This window comes from Colletotrichum godetiae (assembly GCF_030913485.1).
Source record: "Colletotrichum godetiae strain CBS 193.32 chromosome Unknown BDP55scaffold_58, whole genome shotgun sequence".
Classification (NCBI taxonomy): Eukaryota; Fungi; Ascomycota; class Sordariomycetes; order Glomerellales; family Glomerellaceae; genus Colletotrichum; species Colletotrichum godetiae.
The window spans coordinates 228,548-246,992 of NW_026851306.1; the positions used below are offsets into that span (position 1 = coordinate 228,548).

The 18,445-nt window shown below is 54.8% G+C and overlaps 8 protein-coding genes across 8 annotated transcripts; 7 read left to right on the forward strand and 1 right to left on the reverse strand.

The window, feature by feature from the left end:
• Nucleotides 1–536: 536 nt before the first annotated feature.
• Nucleotides 537–1,964, forward strand: BDP55DRAFT_336861 (NAD dependent epimerase/dehydratase). Its single transcript, XM_060566887.1, has one exon. It carries the CDS (start codon nt 670–672, stop codon nt 1,741–1,743), a length of 1,074 nt encoding a protein of 357 aa, XP_060424435.1. The 5' UTR covers nt 537–669; the 3' UTR covers nt 1,744–1,964.
• On the reverse strand, nt 1,888–3,496 carry BDP55DRAFT_562461 (aldehyde dehydrogenase; the record flags this gene model as incomplete). The annotated part of the gene is made up of 4 exons (XM_060570155.1): nt 1,888–2,174; nt 2,255–3,049; nt 3,102–3,156; nt 3,224–3,496. The coding sequence occupies 4 exons, from the start codon at nt 3,494–3,496 to the stop codon at nt 1,888–1,890; spliced, it is 1,410 nt and encodes a 469-aa protein (XP_060424436.1).
• Nucleotides 3,497–5,048: 1,552 nt separating this feature from the next.
• Nucleotides 5,049–9,279, forward strand: BDP55DRAFT_733139 (xanthine dehydrogenase; the record flags this gene model as incomplete). The annotated part of the gene is made up of 3 exons (XM_060580038.1): nt 5,049–5,227; nt 5,293–7,494; nt 7,554–9,279. The coding sequence occupies 3 exons, from the start codon at nt 5,049–5,051 to the stop codon at nt 9,277–9,279; spliced, it is 4,107 nt and encodes a 1,368-aa protein (XP_060424437.1).
• Nucleotides 9,280–10,154: 875 nt separating this feature from the next.
• On the forward strand, nt 10,155–10,510 carry BDP55DRAFT_336870 (uncharacterized protein). The gene has a single exon (XM_060566888.1). The coding sequence runs from the start codon at nt 10,188–10,190 to the stop codon at nt 10,392–10,394; it is 207 nt and encodes a 68-aa protein (XP_060424438.1). The 5' UTR covers nt 10,155–10,187; the 3' UTR covers nt 10,395–10,510.
• On the forward strand, nt 10,511–11,701 carry BDP55DRAFT_336879 (uncharacterized protein). The gene has a single exon (XM_060566889.1). It carries the CDS (start codon nt 10,626–10,628, stop codon nt 11,274–11,276), a length of 651 nt encoding a protein of 216 aa, XP_060424439.1. The 5' UTR covers nt 10,511–10,625; the 3' UTR covers nt 11,277–11,701.
• BDP55DRAFT_336888 (uncharacterized protein) lies at nt 11,361–12,254 on the forward strand. The gene is made up of 4 exons (XM_060566890.1): nt 11,361–11,574; nt 11,706–11,728; nt 11,973–11,994; nt 12,165–12,254. Coding segments are annotated over exons 1-4 (177 nt in total). The 5' UTR covers nt 11,361–11,444; the 3' UTR covers nt 12,167–12,254.
• On the forward strand, nt 11,973–14,029 carry BDP55DRAFT_679197 (uncharacterized protein). The gene is made up of 4 exons (XM_060576033.1): nt 11,973–12,477; nt 12,663–13,447; nt 13,507–13,703; nt 13,759–14,029. Exons 1-4 carry the CDS (start codon nt 12,342–12,344, stop codon nt 13,808–13,810), a joined length of 1,170 nt encoding a protein of 389 aa, XP_060424441.1. The 5' UTR covers nt 11,973–12,341; the 3' UTR covers nt 13,811–14,029.
• BDP55DRAFT_707488 (meiosis protein SPO22/ZIP4 like-domain-containing protein) lies at nt 14,030–18,041 on the forward strand. The gene is made up of 10 exons (XM_060578074.1): nt 14,030–14,419; nt 14,478–14,852; nt 14,914–15,083; nt 15,140–15,877; nt 15,935–16,062; nt 16,110–16,534; nt 16,590–17,156; nt 17,254–17,279; nt 17,307–17,429; nt 17,528–18,041. Exons 1-10 carry the CDS (start codon nt 14,350–14,352, stop codon nt 17,735–17,737), a joined length of 2,832 nt encoding a protein of 943 aa, XP_060424442.1. The 5' UTR covers nt 14,030–14,349; the 3' UTR covers nt 17,738–18,041.
• The last annotated feature ends 404 nt before the right edge of the window (nt 18,042–18,445 follow it).

An 18,445-nucleotide genomic window follows, 5' to 3' on the forward strand; every position in this document is an offset into this window, starting at 1 on the left:
CAAGCCTTTCCACAGCCGATGGCTTCGGTTCCTTGAAACTCTAAAAGACCGGCATTGAATTCGGAAGATGCGTTCCTTCGTCAACCACCGTAGACGGGTGAAGCTCACGGAGCACTGCATTATCTCAGCTTGTCTCTTGTGCCCATTACCCCTCCCACCGGCGCGGTCTTCGGAGAGGTTCTGTTTACCGTGTGCTGCCACTGCTGTGCCCTATCTACGCCTAAACCCCCAGTCAAAGTTGCAATCGCACCTATTGAGAAAAGTCTAATAAAGGCCGTCCCTCCGACGAGCCTATCCGTCCCGCGGCATATTCTTCAAGTGGTAACAAGTACCGGCAGACGAGTGCCCTGAGAGCAAAATCTTGCTTTCGGGCGGAAAGCTCCTCGCTGCTCGGTCACTTTTTGTACGAGGTTTTGGTGACCTTAGGAGGTTAAGAGGGGAGACAGGTGTAAAGCTGCTGCGAGTCATGGAGCTATGCTTGCTGTGATAGCATGTTTCCACATGTCATCGGAGGGGTCGGAACTGTTCCGGCAGCACTGCGAGTGGTATTATAAAGAAGTTCAGTATGAAGCTCAACGTTCCTGGCCCTGATCAGCTATCCATTGCCCTCTGCTGGAAGTCGAAAATTCAGAATAAAGAAACCATCGCCCCAGCAAACCCTCCCCAAAGATGCCTCTCCGCGTCCTCCTAACCGGCGCAAATGGCTTTATAGCCCAACACATCCTCGTCCAGTTCCTCGCAGCGGGCCATTCCGTCCGCGCCGTCGTCCGCTCCCAGTCCTCCGTCGACCAGCTCCGCAAGACCTTCGCCTCCTATCCCTCCACGCAGCTCGACTTCGCCCTGGTACCCGACATCGCCGCCCCAGGCGCCTTTGACACCGTCCTCGTCTCCGAAGGCGCGCCCTTTGACGTAGTCCTCCACACGGCCTCGCCCTTTAACTTCCGCAAAGGCAACTCCAACGCCGACTTCCTCGACCCGGCCGTCAAGGGCACGACCGAGATCTTGCATGGCGTGGTGCGCAAGGCGCCATCCGTGAAGAGGGTCATCGTCACGAGTTCCATGGCTGCCGTGATCGACATCACCAAGCCATCCGTCTCCAACCCGCCCAAGATTTATAAGGAGAGCGATTGGCTCGGTGTCTCGAGAGAGGACGCAGAGGCCTCAACGCACCCGGCGATACCCTACGTCGCCAGCAAGAAATTTGCAGAAAAGGCAGCGTGGGCCTTCATGTCCGACACCGAACCCAAGCCCGCCTTCGACCTCTTGACAATCTGCCCACCCATCGTTTACGGACCCCTCTACGACGTCTCAGCTACGAGTTCCCCACAGAACCTCAACGAAAGCAACCACATGCTCTACCAAAGCCTCTGCAGGCCAAGCCTTACCTCGGACTCGCCGATCCCGCCCGAGATGCTGCACCTGTACGTCGACGTGAGGGATATCGCGCGCGCGCATTTGTTGGCGGCGACGACGCCTGAAGCGGGCGGGAAGAGGTTCCTGGTGAGCCCCGGAGGCGTGTCTAATCAGCAACTGGCGAATATCTTGCGGGAAAAGCTGCCGCAATGGGAGGAGCGGATACCAAAGGGGGACCCGGCCAAAGCGGCACTGGCGGAGGGTATGTTTGGGGTTGATGCGTCGTTGGCCGAGAAGGTTCTTGGGATGCAGTATAGGACGTTGGAGGACACCATTGGGGATACAGCAGCGCAATTTGTCGAGCTTGAGGATCGGGCGAATGCTGCTTAAGTGCTGTGATGGTGATGGATTCACTTATATGTACTATGTCTTGACAATGCTCGACTATCGGTACAAAGTTCCGACTAATGCGCTGGAAGTAACACTGAATGAGACTATCCGGGTCTTCCATGTCTGCTCTGGCCATGGGACTCATCAACTCTTTCCAAACTGCAGACTTTGCGTGTAGCAGTACGAGTGAAGACCGTGTTTGCCCATCTCGCCCCCGTGACCGCTGTCCTTCATGCCGGAGAAGTAGCCCCCGTGGTGCGGTATCTCGGAGACGTTGATGGCGACTGTCCCCGCCTCTACCTTCCGGGCGAGGCTCTCGGCCCGGCCTACGTCACGGCAGTATACTGATGCCCCGAGCCCGGCGTTGCTCAGGTTGACCCGCTGGAAGAGCTCGTCCTCCTCTGACCAGGAGAGAATGGGGACTATCGGACCTGGGGATACAGTCAGCATGAATAGCTCCAGTAGAGGGCCAGAGGAATAAGATGCTCGGAATTGGCGTTGGGGTACTTACCGAATTGTTCCTCCTTGACCAAGATAGAGTCATCAGGAGGCCTTGTAACGATGGTTGGGGGTATCCAGAAGCCCTTTGAGTCCTGAGGATGCTCCGCCGCAATCATATTGAAACCATTCTTCTTGTAATGGTCATAGATATCCTTGACAACGTCATATTGCATCTTATTCGAGACGGGGCCGAATAAGCTGGGCGCGTGTGCGTCTTTTGTGATGACGTATTTCTCGGCAACCGCGCTCTTGAAGGCCTCCAAGAACCTTTCATATATCGAATCGTGAACGTAGACTCGCTTCGTCGCAACGCACATCTGACCTGCATTGAAGAAACAACCGGTGGCGACCTGTCCTGCCACCTTGTCAATGTCAATGTCGTCGGTGACGATTGCCGCGTCGTTGCCCGCGAGTTCCAAGGTCAACCGCTTGAGGGTCTTTGCGCAGCTCGCCATGACGTTCTTTCCCGTGGCGATTGTTCCTGTGAAGCTGATCTTAGCGATACCCGGATGTAGGGTCATGGCGATACCGAGGTCGACGCCGCCGTTGACCACCTGTACGACACCAGGGGGGAAGACGTCGATGAGGAGCTCGATGGACTTCATGACGGAGTACGGGGTAAAGGGCGAAGGCTTGACGATGATGCAGTTGCCAGTGATGAGTGAAGATGCCACTTTGATGTTCGATAGGATGAGGGGGAAGTTCCAAGGACATATAGCCCCCACGATGCCCAGTGGCTGGTGAGTGGCGACGATCTTGATGTTGTCGTCCTCGAAAGTGACTTTATCTTCAAGGTAAACGTTTGCTGCTGGTTGTGAGCACGGGCGAGTCAATCCAGCAGAAGGATACAGGCATACAGTAGTAAGCAGTTTGATTGCAGGTATTTGTAATCTCAATGTCGGCCATCAGACTCTGTATGCCCCATGCCATCAGTATCACTGCACCTGAACTGATTTTTTGATGAAGATGATGGTGTTACCGATTTCCCTGTTTCTCTCATGACGATTTCTTTCAGCTCATCCTTGCGGGTAGTATAAATCTCCACAATTTTGCGCAAGTAGTTGGCCCTCTCTTCGATCGGGGTCTTGGACCAAGTCTTGAGGGCCTTTTGGGCCGCCTCGACGGCTTCCTCAAGGTCCTGCGTCGTGGCAAGAGGAGCATCCCATAGCTGTTCCTCCGTACGGGGATCTGTACATTGGTGATGGTTATCGCTGCCACGGCGCTGGCCGTTGATGACGTTGAAGAACTTCATGTTGAGAGCTTTCTGATCGGCGTCCGCTGTCGAATCTAACAGATATCCCATGGTGACGGTATTTTCTTAGCAGGCAGATAGGACAGCTTAAGAACAGACGTGTCGGCAAAGGAAGGTCTACACTCTACCTCGGTCATAGCACCCATCAAAGAGCCAAGACTTGTCTCAGCCGGCATAGCTGGAACGCGCCCCGAAATGCTACACTGCTACCTGTGCCTGCGGAGAAGGGAGGGGTTCAAGCTATCGGCGATGTCAATCGGCCTTAGGCGTTCCGGATTTGGTGCCGGGCTGCTGACACGGCGGGGGGGGTTTAAGTTTGACGGCAGTTGGGATAGACAAAGATGGAGCCGCGGGGGGCCTGCAACGAGCAACCTTCCCCCTTCTTCAGCCCGCAAGCTCTGGGGTAAAGTCATGGGGACTCGGGGGAGTATGGTCGTAGATTGGGGTAGAGGGGTTTGAATGAACGACTGGGGATGGACGACAGAGGTTTACGGAGGAGGTTTGTCAGCGACGGAGTGTTGACGGATCATTTCCGTTGAGGACGGAGGGCCGGGATGCCCTTCTGTCATCTAATCATGAACTCTGGCTCTTCGGCGTGGTCTCGGTGTGGTTCGGTGAGTTCAGGTGAGAGTCGTCGTGCATCATTCTCCATCCTTAGTAATAGAGACTCATCAGCTGCCCATGGATTAAACATTAAATCCTATGACGGCCCACATGTTGACGCATCTCACGCGTAAAGAGCCGCATAGCATCTCTGGATACGGATATACCACAGTAGATGGGAATCAGTGCAAAAGTCAACGAATTGCATGTCTGGACCTTCTGATGATGCAGGGTGGAAGATGCCGACCAAGGGGAAACGGAGCCGGCCGACAGAGGGGCCGCTGATGAACGGCATGAAGCGCGGCGGGGCTGCACGGATCCCTCAGTGCTCCTGGCTTCAACTAAATGGTGATGTCTCAGTGGCGGGGAGGCATCGGCTTTAGTGGGGAGGAGGGGGAGGGCCGATAACGATAACGCACCCCACCAAAATCGCAAGATGCAGATTGGCGCGACCCGCTGATAAGCTCAAACCTGGGCACTCTGATTCGCTGGGCGCCCGTCGCAAACCGAAGCCAACATTTGTTTTGTCTTGCCACAGCACTGAGCACATGGAAGCAGAAACCAGAGGGGAAAGACGCATGGGGAGAAAGCAATTGTCTCTATGAATGCAGACGGGCGGAATGCAGTAAATAAACACACATACAGTACACAAGTACGACAGACTGAAAAGCGGTCCCTTCTGCAGCAAATACTACTCCTAGGTACCTGCAGAAACTTGGCTCAACCTGAATTAGCATCGTCTTCGCCTCTCTTTCTGCAATAAAGCTGCGGGGTTGTCTCGCATCGGCCATTCTAAGCGCACCTTTTCCCCTTCCCCTTTCTCTCCTTTTCCTCTTCTTACAACTTCAGCTCTTCCATTCCTCCTATCCAAAGACCCCCAAAGCGTGCCTCGAGTCATCTAAATACCATATCTCGACTGTGAACCGGTGCTCGACAGCTTTCTGGCAACATGGCGCCCATCGCCATCTCCCCCGAGCGGGATGTCGGGCCTTTGAACTCACTCACAACCAACTTTGACGATACCATTCGTTTCTACCTCAATGGCACCCGGGTCGTCCTGGACGAGATCGACCCAGAGGTAACTCTTTTGGAGTACCTGCGAGGCATCGGTTTGACGGGAACCAAGCTGTATGTTTAGGCCCTCTGGTGCGCAAGAGATTGAAGCATTCATAGCACGCACTAACACCCACCAGCGGATGTGGCGAAGGCGGTTGCGGTGCTTGCACTGTCGTTATCTCCCAGTTCAACCCGACGACGAAGCAAATTTACCACGCGAGCGTAAACGCCTGCTTGGCACCTTTGGCCAGCGTCGACGGCAAGCACGTAATTACTATCGAGGGCATCGGAAACACCAAGAGGCCACATCCCACCCAGGAGCGCGTGGCAAAAAGCAATGGAAGTCAGTGTGGTTTCTGCACCCCTGGCATTGTCATGAGCCTGTACGCTCTGCTGCGCAACAACGACTCGCCTTCGGAAGAAGACATCGAGGAGGCCTTTGACGGCAACCTGTGCAGATGTACCGGCTATAAGCCCATTCTCGAGGCCGCGCAGACCTTCAGCGTTGAGAGAGGATGCGGCAAGGCGAGGACAAATGGTGGTTCGGGCTGCTGCATGGAAAACGGCAACGGCGAGAAGAAGGAGGGCGGATGTTGTATGGACAAGGCGAAGCTCGATGACCAGCCCATCAAGAGATTCACGCCCCCCGGTTTCATCGAGTATAACCCCGATACCGAACTCATCTTCCCGCCCGCCCTCAAGAAGCACGAGATGAGGCCGTTGTCGTTCGGCAACAAGAGGAAGAAGTGGTATAGGCCTGTCACCCTTCAGCAGCTGCTCGACATCAAGAGCGTACACCCCGCGGCCAAGATTATTGGTGGCAGCACCGAAACCCAGATTGAAGTCAAGTTCAAGGCGGCACAATACCCCGTCTCCGTTTTCGTAGGAGACATTGCCGAATTGAGACAGTACGAATTCAAAGACGATCACCTGGAGATTGGAGGAAACGTCGTCTTGACAGATCTGGAGCACATCAGCAAAGTGGCGACACGTCACTACGGCGACGCTCGTGGCCAGGTATTTGAGGGAATTTACAAGCAACTAAAGTACTTTGCTGGAAGACAGATTCGCAACGTCGGTACCCCTGCCGGTAACCTGGTTACTGCGTCTCCCATCTCAGATTTGAACCCTGTGCTCTGGGCAGCCAATGCCGTCTTGGTTGCAAAGTCTCAGAGCGAAGAGACCGAGATCCCCATGTCACAGTTCTTCACAGGATACCGACGCACGGCACTTCCCCAAGACGCCATCATCGCTTCCATCAGGATACCGGTGACAGCTGCTAAAAACGAATTCTTCAGAGCATACAAGCAGGCCAAGAGGAAAGACGATGACATTGCCATCGTTACCGGCGCTTTACGGATTAAGATGGACGATAATGGCGTAGTGACCGAGTGCAACCTCATCTACGGCGGAATGGCTGCCATGACCGTAGCCGCAAAGAAAACCATGGAGTACCTTGTGGGCAAGCGTATTGCTGAGCTCGAGACCCTCGAAGGAGCCATGAATGCCTTGGGAACCGACTTCGACCTGCAGTTTAGCGTTCCCGGAGGCATGGCTTCGTACCGAAAGGCACTGGCCTTCAGCTTCTTTTACCGTTTCAACCACGACGTCATCACCAATCTCGGAGGTCAGAGCGAGCATGTGGATATCGAGGCAATTGACGAACTCGAGCGTGGTATCTCTGGCGGAACCGAAGATCACAGTGCGGCTGCTGCGTACGAGCAGGAAACCGTGGGCAAGTCCAAGAGCCACGTCGCTGCCTTGAAGCAGGTCACTGGAGAAGCACAGTACATCGACGACCTACCGGTGGCCAAGAATGAGCTGCATGGCTGCTTCGTGCTGTCAACAAAGGCTCACGCAAAGATAAAGTCGATCGACTACTCACCCGCACTGGATATGGCTGGCGTCGTTGACTACATCGATAAGGATGACGTTGATACCCCTGAGCAGAACCGCTGGGGTGCTCCCCATTTTGACGAACTCTTCTTTGCGGAAGGCGAGGTTCATACAGCAGGCCAGCCCATTGCCATGATATTGGCCACGACGGCATCGAGGGCCGCTGAGGCCGCTCGCGCAGTCAAGATCGAGTACGAAGATCTCCCGTCAATCCTGACGATCGAGGAAGCGATTGAAAAGGACAGTTTCCACAACTACTACCGAGAGATCAAGAACGGCGACACTGAAGAGGCATTCAAGAACTGCGACCACATCTTCACAGGCACAGCGCGGATGGGTGGTCAGGAGCACTTCTACCTGGAGACACAGGCTTCCTTGGTGGTCCCGAAGCTCGAGGATGGTGAAATGGAGGTGTTTTCCAGCACCCAAAACGCCAACGAGACGTAAGCTCGCTCTGCTTCATCAAACATCGCTTTTGTTTCACGGCACTAACAGCTTGCAGACAAGTCTTCGTTGCTCGAATGACGGGCGTACAAGCGAACAAGATCGTTGTCCGCGTCAAGCGACTCGGCGGTGGCTTCGGAGGCAAGGAGACGAGATCAATCCAACTCAGCGCTCCGCTCGCACTCGCGGCGAGGAAAACCAGGCGGCCGTGCCGCTATATGCTAACGAGAGAAGAGGACATGGTCACTTCAGGGCAGCGCCATCCGTTCTTGGGCAGATGGAAGGTCGGCGTGAACAAGGACGGTAAGATCCAAGCGCTGGATCTCGACGTCTTCAACAACGCCGGCTGGACATTTGACTTGAGCGCGGCGGTTTGCGAGCGAGCAATGTCCCACTCGGACGGCTGCTACAAGATCCCCAACGTCTTCATCCGCGGTCGGCTGTGCAAGACCAACACCATGTCAAACACGGCATTCAGAGGATTCGGTGGACCTCAGGGCATGTTCATCGCCGAGACTTACATGGAAGAAGTTGCGGATCGACTGGGCATGCCGGTAGAAAAGTTCCGTGAGATCAACTTCTACAAGCCGCTGGAGCCGACGCACTTCAACCAACCCCTAACTGACTGGCACGTACCATTGATGTACAAGCAAGTCCAGGACGAGGCAAAGTACGAGCTGCGAAGAGAACTCATCAGGCGGTTCAACGACGGTAACAAGTGGCGCAAGCGTGGCCTGGCCATCATCCCGACAAAGTTTGGAATTTCCTTTACGGCCCTCTTCCTGAACCAGGCAGGCGCCCTCGTGCACATCTACCACGACGGTTCCGTCCTGGTAGCACACGGCGGCACAGAGATGGGCCAGGGACTGCACACTAAGATGACGCAGATCGCCGCGCAAGCTCTCGAGGTACCGTTGGACAACGTCTTCATCTCCGAGACGGCGACCAACACGGTAGCCAACGCCTCGGCGACGGCCGCGTCGGCCTCGTCAGATCTCAACGGCTACGCCATTTACAACGCGTGCGCGCAGCTCAACGAGCGCCTGGCGCCGTACAGGGAGAAGCTAGGCCCCGGTGCTACGATGAAGGACCTGGCGCACGCGGCATACTTTGACCGCGTGAACCTCTCGGCGCAAGGCTTCTACAAGACGCCCGAGATCGGGTACACGTGGGGCGAGAACCGGGGCAAGATGTTCTTCTACTTCACGCAGGGCGTCACGGCGGCCGAGGTGGAGATCGACACCCTCACGGGCACGTGGACGTGTCTCCGGGCCGACATCAAGATGGATGTCGGGCAATCCATCAACCCGGCGCTCGACTACGGCCAGATCCAGGGTGCCTTTGTGCAAGGCCTTGGCCTCTTCACGATGGAGGAGTCGCTCTGGCTCCGCAACGGGCCGATGGCGGGTAACCTCTTCACGCGGGGACCTGGCGCGTACAAGATCCCCGGATTCCGCGACATTCCGCAAGAGTTCAACGTGACGCTGCTCAAGGACGTGGAGTGGAAGGACCTGCGGACGATTCAGCGGTCGCGAGGCGTGGGCGAGCCGCCGCTCTTCATGGGCAGCGCCGTCTTCTTTGCGATCCGCGACGCGCTCAAGGCGTCGAGGGCGCAGTACGGGGTGGCGGCGACGGTCGGGGAGGACCGGGACGGGGATGGGTTGCTCAGGCTGGAGAGCCCGGCTACACCCGAGAGGATCCGGCTAAGCTGCGAGGATCCGATTATGAGGAGGGCTAGGGTGCTGCCTAAGGAGGGGGAGAAGAGCTTTTTCGTAGCCATTTAGCGACGGGCGCCAAGCAATTTCTCGGTTTGCATAGGGATCTTACTTGCTTTCTTGGAGGGGTTAGGTACGAACGGTACTCAGGTGCGATTATTGGTGTTCGCTTCGTAGATAGACAGGCGACCTTGATGAAAACTACGATATCTTGTGCTATCTCATTCATATCTGGATGCTTCCACAGGCACCTGTGAGATTGCCATTCATCTGCTTCCGCGAAACGCATGTGCAATGCTTGAAATGGTAAGGCATCACATGATCTCGAATGCGCCCCCAAATCGCCAAGTCTCGTGAGCAGAGAGAGATGGGATGATGAGGGGAAGGCTTTGGGGCCTGGGTGGCCGGGGCGAAGGATGAGAAGCAGCACGAAGCGGTAGTGGTTGTCTTCAGCTGGGAGCCTTAGACCAGGGCGGCCGAGGGGAAGCAAGAGAGTGCGAGAGGAAGAAAAAACTTGGGCCGAATGGCGGGCTGTGGTTTCATGCTTACATTACATTGCATGCTGCAGCCGACTGGAGAATCTCAGCCGTTGGCTTTTTTTTTTCACTGGCGTTGAGGCATGAAGTAAGTCCCCCTTACCTTAGTCTTTCGAGTCGGTGGACAGGGAGGATCTACAAAGATGGGACGAAGGACCACTTGGTTTGCGAGCTTGCCTAACATTTTCGAGAGCCAAGAAATAACCGTTGGGTTTGATGCGACGGTGGTGATGGAGCTGCCCAGGGAACATTCACTAAAGATAGCCCGTAGGGCAGAAGGGAAGCTGCATTGACGGGTGGGTTCCTCTGGGAAATGTCTGTGCTATGCGTGCTGGTGTGATATCATTGCTTTTAAATGGCAGAAGATTGACCGAGGTACCATTCAGTGAAATGTCACCGAGTTTATGAATGTGTGTGATGAGACCTTCACCGAGGTAGAAGATGACAAGCCAGATGAAGGAGAAGGCGGGGAAATCAAATCACATTCTCTCCCCTCTCGCTTCTCTCTCTTGCTCTCAGTTGCTTGTCTCATCGGGCGACGTCCGACGGGCTGGGGGGAGAGGGATACCTTATTACATGACGATTACTGGTTGTAATCCACCTCTGCCCAGCTGCGCCCAGCCTTGGATGCCGGGCCATGAGTTGTGATTTTCTGCCAAAGTATTGATGTGAGTTCGAGGCAGTGAGAGTTTCAATTGAGGTGATTTCTTATGAATGAAGTCCATCAGTGAAAGAGTATTGAGTGAGTGAGTAAAGGTTGAGTGAGATGACGAAGTAGTATCCCCCGCAGGGTAAAGTACAATCCACTAGGTACCAGCAAACAGCGGCAACAACAACATCGATCTTGCCTGTCTTGTGCTCGTTCCAAAGGCTAATGTAATGAAGTGGGTGGGAAGGAATGCCGGGAGCTCAATTAGCCAACCCACTTCCCATGGCAATTGGGGACGGATACGCCGCCTGCCCGTTGTCGTTTGTTTTTTTCCTTTTCCTTTTCTGCGAACCCGAAGCTTTCAGCCAAGGTACCAGGCTGGTTCCCTCTCGCCTGGCTCGCCTGGTTCAGCTCCCATCCCATTCCCTTGGGACCGATCATCATTTGCTCATTGCGCCAAAAGCCCGCACCCATTTTTTCTTCTTCTCCATGCGACTCTCCAAACCCACCACCAAACACCAACACCCACCACTGTCACCAGAAGTTGCGACCACACTCGAAAACGCCCACGATTCCACGATCCCCAGACCCGAGACGAACGAATAGACGAGTATACGAGGACCAGGAACCGGAAAAGGGATCGGCAGTTATCCACGGATCCCTTGCATTCCGTGTCCAACTCGAAGACTGTGAGGCGGGAGAAATCCGACAACAAGCAAAGCGAAGCAGCCATAGCCGAACTCAGCCCGCCGGGTGCCCGCACGCGACAACCTCGTTTTCCCTCCCACTCTGTCTGCAAAAGCCCGCCACGCCCAATCTTTTGCGCAAACGCTCGAAAGCACCACATCCGACCAGTATCCTCCACCCCCGGTGTCAAATGATCTGCGAACCCTCGTCTTCTGCGTAACCTTTGAGGTCCAATGGGAGCCGCTACCCCATTGTGCTGATTCCGAGCCCGCCCTCCACCACCACCACCACCACCACCGCTACTACTGCCACCACCGCCACCACCCATAACCGCTGCCGTTCCGCGTCCCGGGCCTCTCGCCATGCCAGAGAACGGCAAGGACGTAAAGTCTGAATCGCAAGACGAAAAGGAAAAGCGCGACAAGACTGAGAACAATGGCGGTCATGTTCATCCGGCCAAGAGCCCCAAGAAACGCCGCAAGGTCAACCACGGTACGTTTAGCCCACGTCCCGCTGCGCCGTGGCCGCGAGCTCCCTCGAGACAGCTGTTACAGCTGCAACAGCAACCCTCTCGGTGCCTCACCCCGCGCAGAAGCACCAGCTAACGTCATGTGCCCTCTCAGCTTGCGTCTACTGCCGGCGATCTGTAAGTCAGATAGCCCTTACCTGAACAGCATAACTGGCACTGCTTCCCCGGCTCCGCGCATGGCGTTGACGCCATTGTGTCTCTGCAATTGCTGCCGTGCGATGGCTCTGCCAACTGCCGAAACCCCCCGCCTGCATCTATGCGCAACTTCGTCTCCTGCAGAAGGAAAAACTGCAGGGCCAGTATAACAATAAGCGAGAAAGAGAAAAGATGGCTGACGGATAGTGTCTTGCCTGCTCTATAGCATATGACATGCGATCTCGTATGTAAGATCTTTTTCTTCACACAACCTTGACACACGACGGGCTGCCTTGCTGCGGCGTCTGTCTCTCTCTTTCTGCGCCGTCTACTTGGCTTCCCAAGAGACCTACGCGAGTGCGAGTGCGCGCATATCTCTGCTTGGCTCGTACCACACCCGCTGACATGTCGTGCACAGGAACGACCGTGTACAAGATGCATAAAGCGCAACATTGGCCACCTCTGCCACGATGAGCCTCGCGATGCCGATTTCAAAAAGGCCAAGAGCTCTCACGCGCCATCCGCTGTCGATGAGTCCGAGACGACGCAATCCGAGCTCACGAGAAGCTCCATCGACCAATCTGCGACGGGATCCATGGGCCCGCCGCCCCCTTTCGACCGCAAGACGTCTGCTTTTGGCGCCGCCGTATTAGGCCAGGGGAACCCGCTGCACCTCGTGTCACCAGCAGCTGGCACCGGCATGGCGGGAAACGGCAGCAACGTGAACCAATGTAGGTACTCACCTGTGGTCTTGTTCTAACCCTTTTCTAAAGTGCGGTGCTGTTTGTGCTTGGGGGCTCCTTGCTTCTCTCGCAAGCGTCTGCACTTTTCTACGGACGACACAAGGGGGACGCACAAGCAGCCTCAACTCGAGAGAGAAATTCGGAAGCTAACGTGATGCGCCCCGGTCTAATAGTCGCTGGATTCTCCGATGCCTGGTTGACGGCTCAAAACCACTACCACGATATGCAAAGCTACCACCCCAACAACTACATGATCGCCCCCGAAGTCACGCACGAGTTCAACCTGCTGAATGACTTTCTGCAGACGAGTTTGCTGGACGACGGCGGCATTGTCTCCGACGAGTCACAAAACAGCCCTGCCTTTAGCAGGACCGCCGGCGCCAACGATATGCTGCCGACGTTTGGGAACCACAACGGTAATAACCGGGCTGGTGCTAGTAATGGCATCAATGCGCTTTCGCAAATGCTACCTCCGCAGAACCTGGAGCAGGGCAAGGCGATATCACGGCCGGGCAGCATCGTTCAGGGCGACAAAGACAAGGCGCGCGAATACTACCTCCAGGCAGCTGACCCGTCCGGAAACGACACGCCCGAGGAGCGCATGGACCGTGTATTGAAGGCCAAGTACGAGGCCGGTCTGCTGAAACCTTTCAACTATGTCAAAGGCTATGCTCGACTGGGCACGTATCTGGACGGGCACATCGCGGCGTCGTCGAAGCAGAAGATTCTCCGAACCATCGATCGATTCCGACCCAAGTTTCGCGAGAAGGCCCAAGCTTTGACGGATATGGAGCTGCTATACGTCGAAATGTGGTTCGAGAAACAACTGATGGAGTATGACCGTGTGTTTGCCAGTATGGCGGTGCCGGCATGTTGTTGGAGGAGAACTGGAGAAATCTTCAGAGGCAATAATGAGATGGCGGAACTCCTTCATGTTCCTGTCGAGAACCTGCGCGACGTATGTACTCAGGTCATTTTCAAGCCTTTGAGGCTTCATCGCAGCTAACCGGATGATAGGGCAAAATTTCACTCCATGAGATTCTGACGGAAGAGTCTCTCGTGCGGTATTGGGAAGAGTTTGGAACCATCGCCTTCGATCCCGCTCACGACACGCTACTTACAGCTTGCACACTCAAGAACCCAGACGACAAGGCGACAGACCCGGTAGTCCATTGCTGCTTTTCATTCATGATTCAACGAGATAATCACAAAATGTTGGTATTTGCCTATCCAATAGTCTCGGATTCTGTGAAGCTGACAAGTCGACAGTCCTACGCTCATCGTAGGTAACTTTTTGCCCAATGATCTAGCCCGGCCGTAATCATTTGCATTACAGGGGGGACCTCTTGGAATACCTAGGTTTGGGCGGTTGGAAACACAAAATCAAAGGGGCAGGCGTCATTGGATACCAAGGCATTCTCCGGGTTGGTTGCATTTTGAGACGTTCTTTTGCATCGGCGAGAGGAAAGGGTCCGTCGCCAGTACATACCAGGCACATCTAGTATATCCTTATTTTCTTGGTTCCAAGCCTCAGGTCATCGCTTCCCATCATGTCCGTCAAGTCCTGTTCTTTCCGGTCCGGGCCGAAGGTGTGTCGGGGAGCAGTAACCCCGCGCCCGGATCCCGCTATTTTCGAGGAAGGCACAAAGGAGAGTTGTGCCTACCGCGAACGATTCGGCATTTGACTTTCGCATCGAATCATCTCTGCGCCCCTCAACCTCTTCGCTTGCTCTAACGAGAGTGTTCTATGCACCCCTGGCCCATTCTTCAGCCCATTCTTCACACGACAACTTGCTCTCCTCAAAGTGCAGATCTTGTTCTGATGATCTCGACTTCACACGTCTGCCCTCGCCAAGCACAATGCCCCCTTTACGACACGGAAAGTCGCCCAAAAGCGATAACAGCGTTGACAAAATCTCCGCCTTTGCAAGTCCGTAGCACCCATGGATCAGCTTACGTGGCCTACACGCTAACCCGTAGTATAACAGCATTCTCGCGGACCTTCTCGACACGTCTCCCCTCCGCGAACGATAGCCTCTCCATCGACGCCCTGCTCGCGGAGCTCAACCCACAGCTCGAGACGATTATCCGTTTCTCTGGTAGCCCGAGATCGAAAGTCCAGAGGGCGGAACTCGACAAAAAAGGGACGGAGCTTTGGAACTTGTGTACCCGACAACGTCGTAATAATGCGGACGGAACGGCGCCGGCGCCGGCTACGAGGAAGAAGCTGCTGTTGCGGAGCAGGACATATGCCTTTTTCATGATGAGCATCGCGAGGCGTGTCTCGGGCGGTGCGGAGCCCCAGCTTGCGGATGTGGTGCATTTGATGAAGTTGGCACTCAAGGCTGGCAAGACGTGTCTTGGTAAGTCGGGACCTTTGGTGAGAATTTTGATCGAGGTGGCAATTTCCTCACATGCGTACAGATGATGGTAGGACCAGTTTGAGTGCCTTGAAGCTCGCCGAGACCGTGTTCGAGAAGGGGGCGGAATACAGCGCAGCATTGGGCAAGTTACAGATGGCCATGTTAGGACCGGATGACTTGTTAGAGTGCAAAAGACTGGACGCTGAATACTTCATACTCCGAGCGGCACTAGCAAGTCTCCCTTAGCTACGAAGATAGACCGGTCATATGACTGACGTTGTAATTAGGCCTGGAAAACGGGTAACTTGCCCGTCATGGAGTTCATGTATAGCAAGGGACACCTCCAGCCAAACGCGCTCGATTTGAATTCGGCAGAGAAAATGACAGAGATCCTGTTCGAAATCGGCAAAGACCTCTCCAAGAAGGAAGACTTCCCCTTGGCGGTGCGGTGGCTTGAACGGGGGTACGACATCATCAACACCCAGGACCTGTCGCTTTTCTCCCGCGACGCCATCGAGCTACGCCTTTCCGTCTGTCAAGCCCTGATCCACGCGCTGCTGGGTCTCAGCACTCCAGAGTCTTCGCAAAAGGCGCTGGACCTGGTCAGCTATATCGAGTCCGAGATTGGCGACAAACCCGTCGTCCTCCTCCTTCGCTTGGAGCTCTTGCACAAGGCGCCGGCCGAGGTCTTTGACGTCGAGGCCTACGCTGATATTTTGAGGCGCATGGTGCGGTCGTTCAACTTCTCCGAGGCGCACTTTAAGCTCCTGGTGCATCATGCGCGCAAGTTGCATGAGAAGAGCCCGACGCTGGCGACGAGTGTCGTGGATGGGATGCTTAGGGGCACCATTGTCTCTTCTGGACGCGAAGAGTGGGTCGAGAGGTTAGTGCTGTTAAGGATCTGGATGGAGACGACGCAGAGGGATGGTATGAGGGCCATAGAAGAGCTCATGGGGGTCCTGGCAGGCCTCCAAGATAACTTGAGCAAGCCTTTTGGGGCTCCTACGGCAGTCGGGGCGTTGACTGTGAGCTTCACCTGGGAGAGATGAAATGAAGAGTGAGGAATACTGACATTGGAGCAGCTCATTTGGAAAAAGATCGAGGTCAATTACAACCAGGGACACTTCGACTTTGCCGATGGCTGGTGCCAGATAGCCCTGCAGCCTCTATTCCAAAACGGCGGCCCTGCAAACATGTCGAGACTCAGCAGGTGCGTGTATCCTCGATGCCCTGATACAGCCACACTGATGATCGTAGAAAGCTCATTCTCTGTGCCCTGGGGAGGAACGAAATTGAGAGGGCACGGCAAGTCTTCCACAGCATGTCTGAGGCAACGCAAAACGAACCGATGACGAGGTATCTGATGTACAAGGCTGCCCTCCGATCATCTGACCAAGAGCTGGCTGCTGAGTGCCTGGAACGAGTGGCTCTATCAGCACCCGATGACCTTAATTTCCTTTATGCTTGCGTCCTCGAGGCACAGCAGGCTGGGGACAAGGTCTGCGCGATGCAGGCTATGAAGCAGCTGGTAGAGAAGTTTGAGTTCAGCGATGCGTCTCCGATTCACCTGCCGGCGCTGCTGCGATGTAATATCCGCCTCGCTGTCTCGGTTGCTGAGAGCGAAAAGGGTCCGAGAGAGCGACAAAGTGTGGTGGAAGAAGTGCTTGTAATGTTTGAAGGAGGTGAGAGCGAGTCATCTATCGGTTGACATCACAGACTAATCGTATCGTCTGGTAGCTGTCAAAGCGGTCCAGCGAGACCCTCGCGACAAGGATGGTAACCGGCTTTTTACCGTCAAGGAACTCGACTGGTTTTGCCAGAATGCATACAACCTCGGCCTCAAGCACTCGGACGGGTGGGATGTCAAGCATCTCATCCGCCTGTACGACAGCTGCCTCACCATCGCGAAGCACTATCCAAATGACCTCCCCGCCGAAGCCGCGAGTGACCTCGCGTTTAGGACAATGTTTTGCGAATTTATCGCAGCCGCTGCTCTCGTATCGCTCGCCCGGACGGAAGACAATGTCGAGCAGCAGCTGCAGCATTACCTTATCATGCGGAGGCACGTTGTAGCGTATAATGCAGCTCTGGAGAAGCAGATGAGTGACGGTCTGGACAAGAGGCTGAAGAGCGATCTGACGGCCAAGCTTGCGACGTTGATGGTGTTTGATTTTGAGGCTGCGATGGCGTTGAAGAAGACTGATGAGCTTGGATACATCATCCGTACGGCTGTGACGTGTCGGGATGTCAATACACTCAAGGCGATGGGGGATATTGCGCTGCGAGGCAGATTGCCTGGACAAGGTAAGCAGTCGGCCACCACAACACCTATGTCTTCCCATCAAGGGACGCTGCAAGGAGGTCTCCAACTAATCATGCGATGTGTTCTCGCTGTCCTTAGCCCTCTATTCCACGCTGGGCGTCATCGTCAATGAGATCTAGGAGCTCGAAAAGATGAAAGGCGACAGGCTGGCGAAGTATATCCGATGCATGTTCCACGCCGTCTTGCCGCTGGACGCAGCGTTGGGGCAGAGGCTGATGAAGCAAGCTGTCGACGTGGCGAGGGATTCTCGCAAGGTGCGTTGCTTCTCTACTGATATACCCCCTCCTCCCCTTTCGTTGTTGGTCGGCACGCTTGACAAGATAAAAACATTAAACATTATCATACATGATAGAGCCAGCATCCGTTCCCGGCCGAAGAACTCGAGTGGCTCGTCACTACGGCTTTTAACCAGGCCGTGGACATGTATAATGTCAGACAGGACGACGAGTGTAACACGTGGGCGGATTTGGCGATGAACTTGGCGCATTATGCCGATGATGGCGGGGAGCTGGAGAAGAGAGTGCAGGAGAACCGCATGAAGTTGAAGTTTGACTTGCCGTGAGTTAGAAGTTCGCTAACCAGAACTTGCAATACCACGGTGACGGTTCGCTTTCGATGCTTAAGCTTTGAATTGAGTAAGATTAGCGACGACGATATGTAGCCCCTGTTAGTCTTTTATCAAGTGACTTCCCTGTCAAGGAGATCACAAGACCTCGCCTACTTCTAGTCATCGAAATTCCTAATGGAGAACGGAATAATGTGCGCGCACGGTAGCTTGAGGTCGTGGAAGGATACTGAGCACACCGATCAATAGATACGTGACCGCCTCTTTAGATCACCACTGCCGCAATCATATTCTTATCCTCTTACGGAACTTCTTGAAGCATATTCCTTGAGGCATACATAGAGGGAGAAGAATGAGCGTGCATAGCGGCTATGCGCTGTGGGCACGTGCCTGTACGACATCTTGACGACTAGGTCCGAAGACAAGCATTTGGTCAGGAAGGGAGATGTTCAAGCACGAGAACTTCAAGAAAGAAGACGTTCCAGCATGACGATCATCTTCAACGAGTACGTACTGACTTCTAAGGTAGTTTTTATAGTCCCGAGCTGTTATCAAACCGCGAGGTCTATACGCACAGCCGCCCTGGGCCCGACGATACTTGGGCTACTCCTCGGCTATGTCCTCGAGGACTGGGCTGATGCTATGGTTCTCTACATGGTCTTCAGCAACCGCCATACGGGCAAACCCGAAATCGTGTCCAACGCT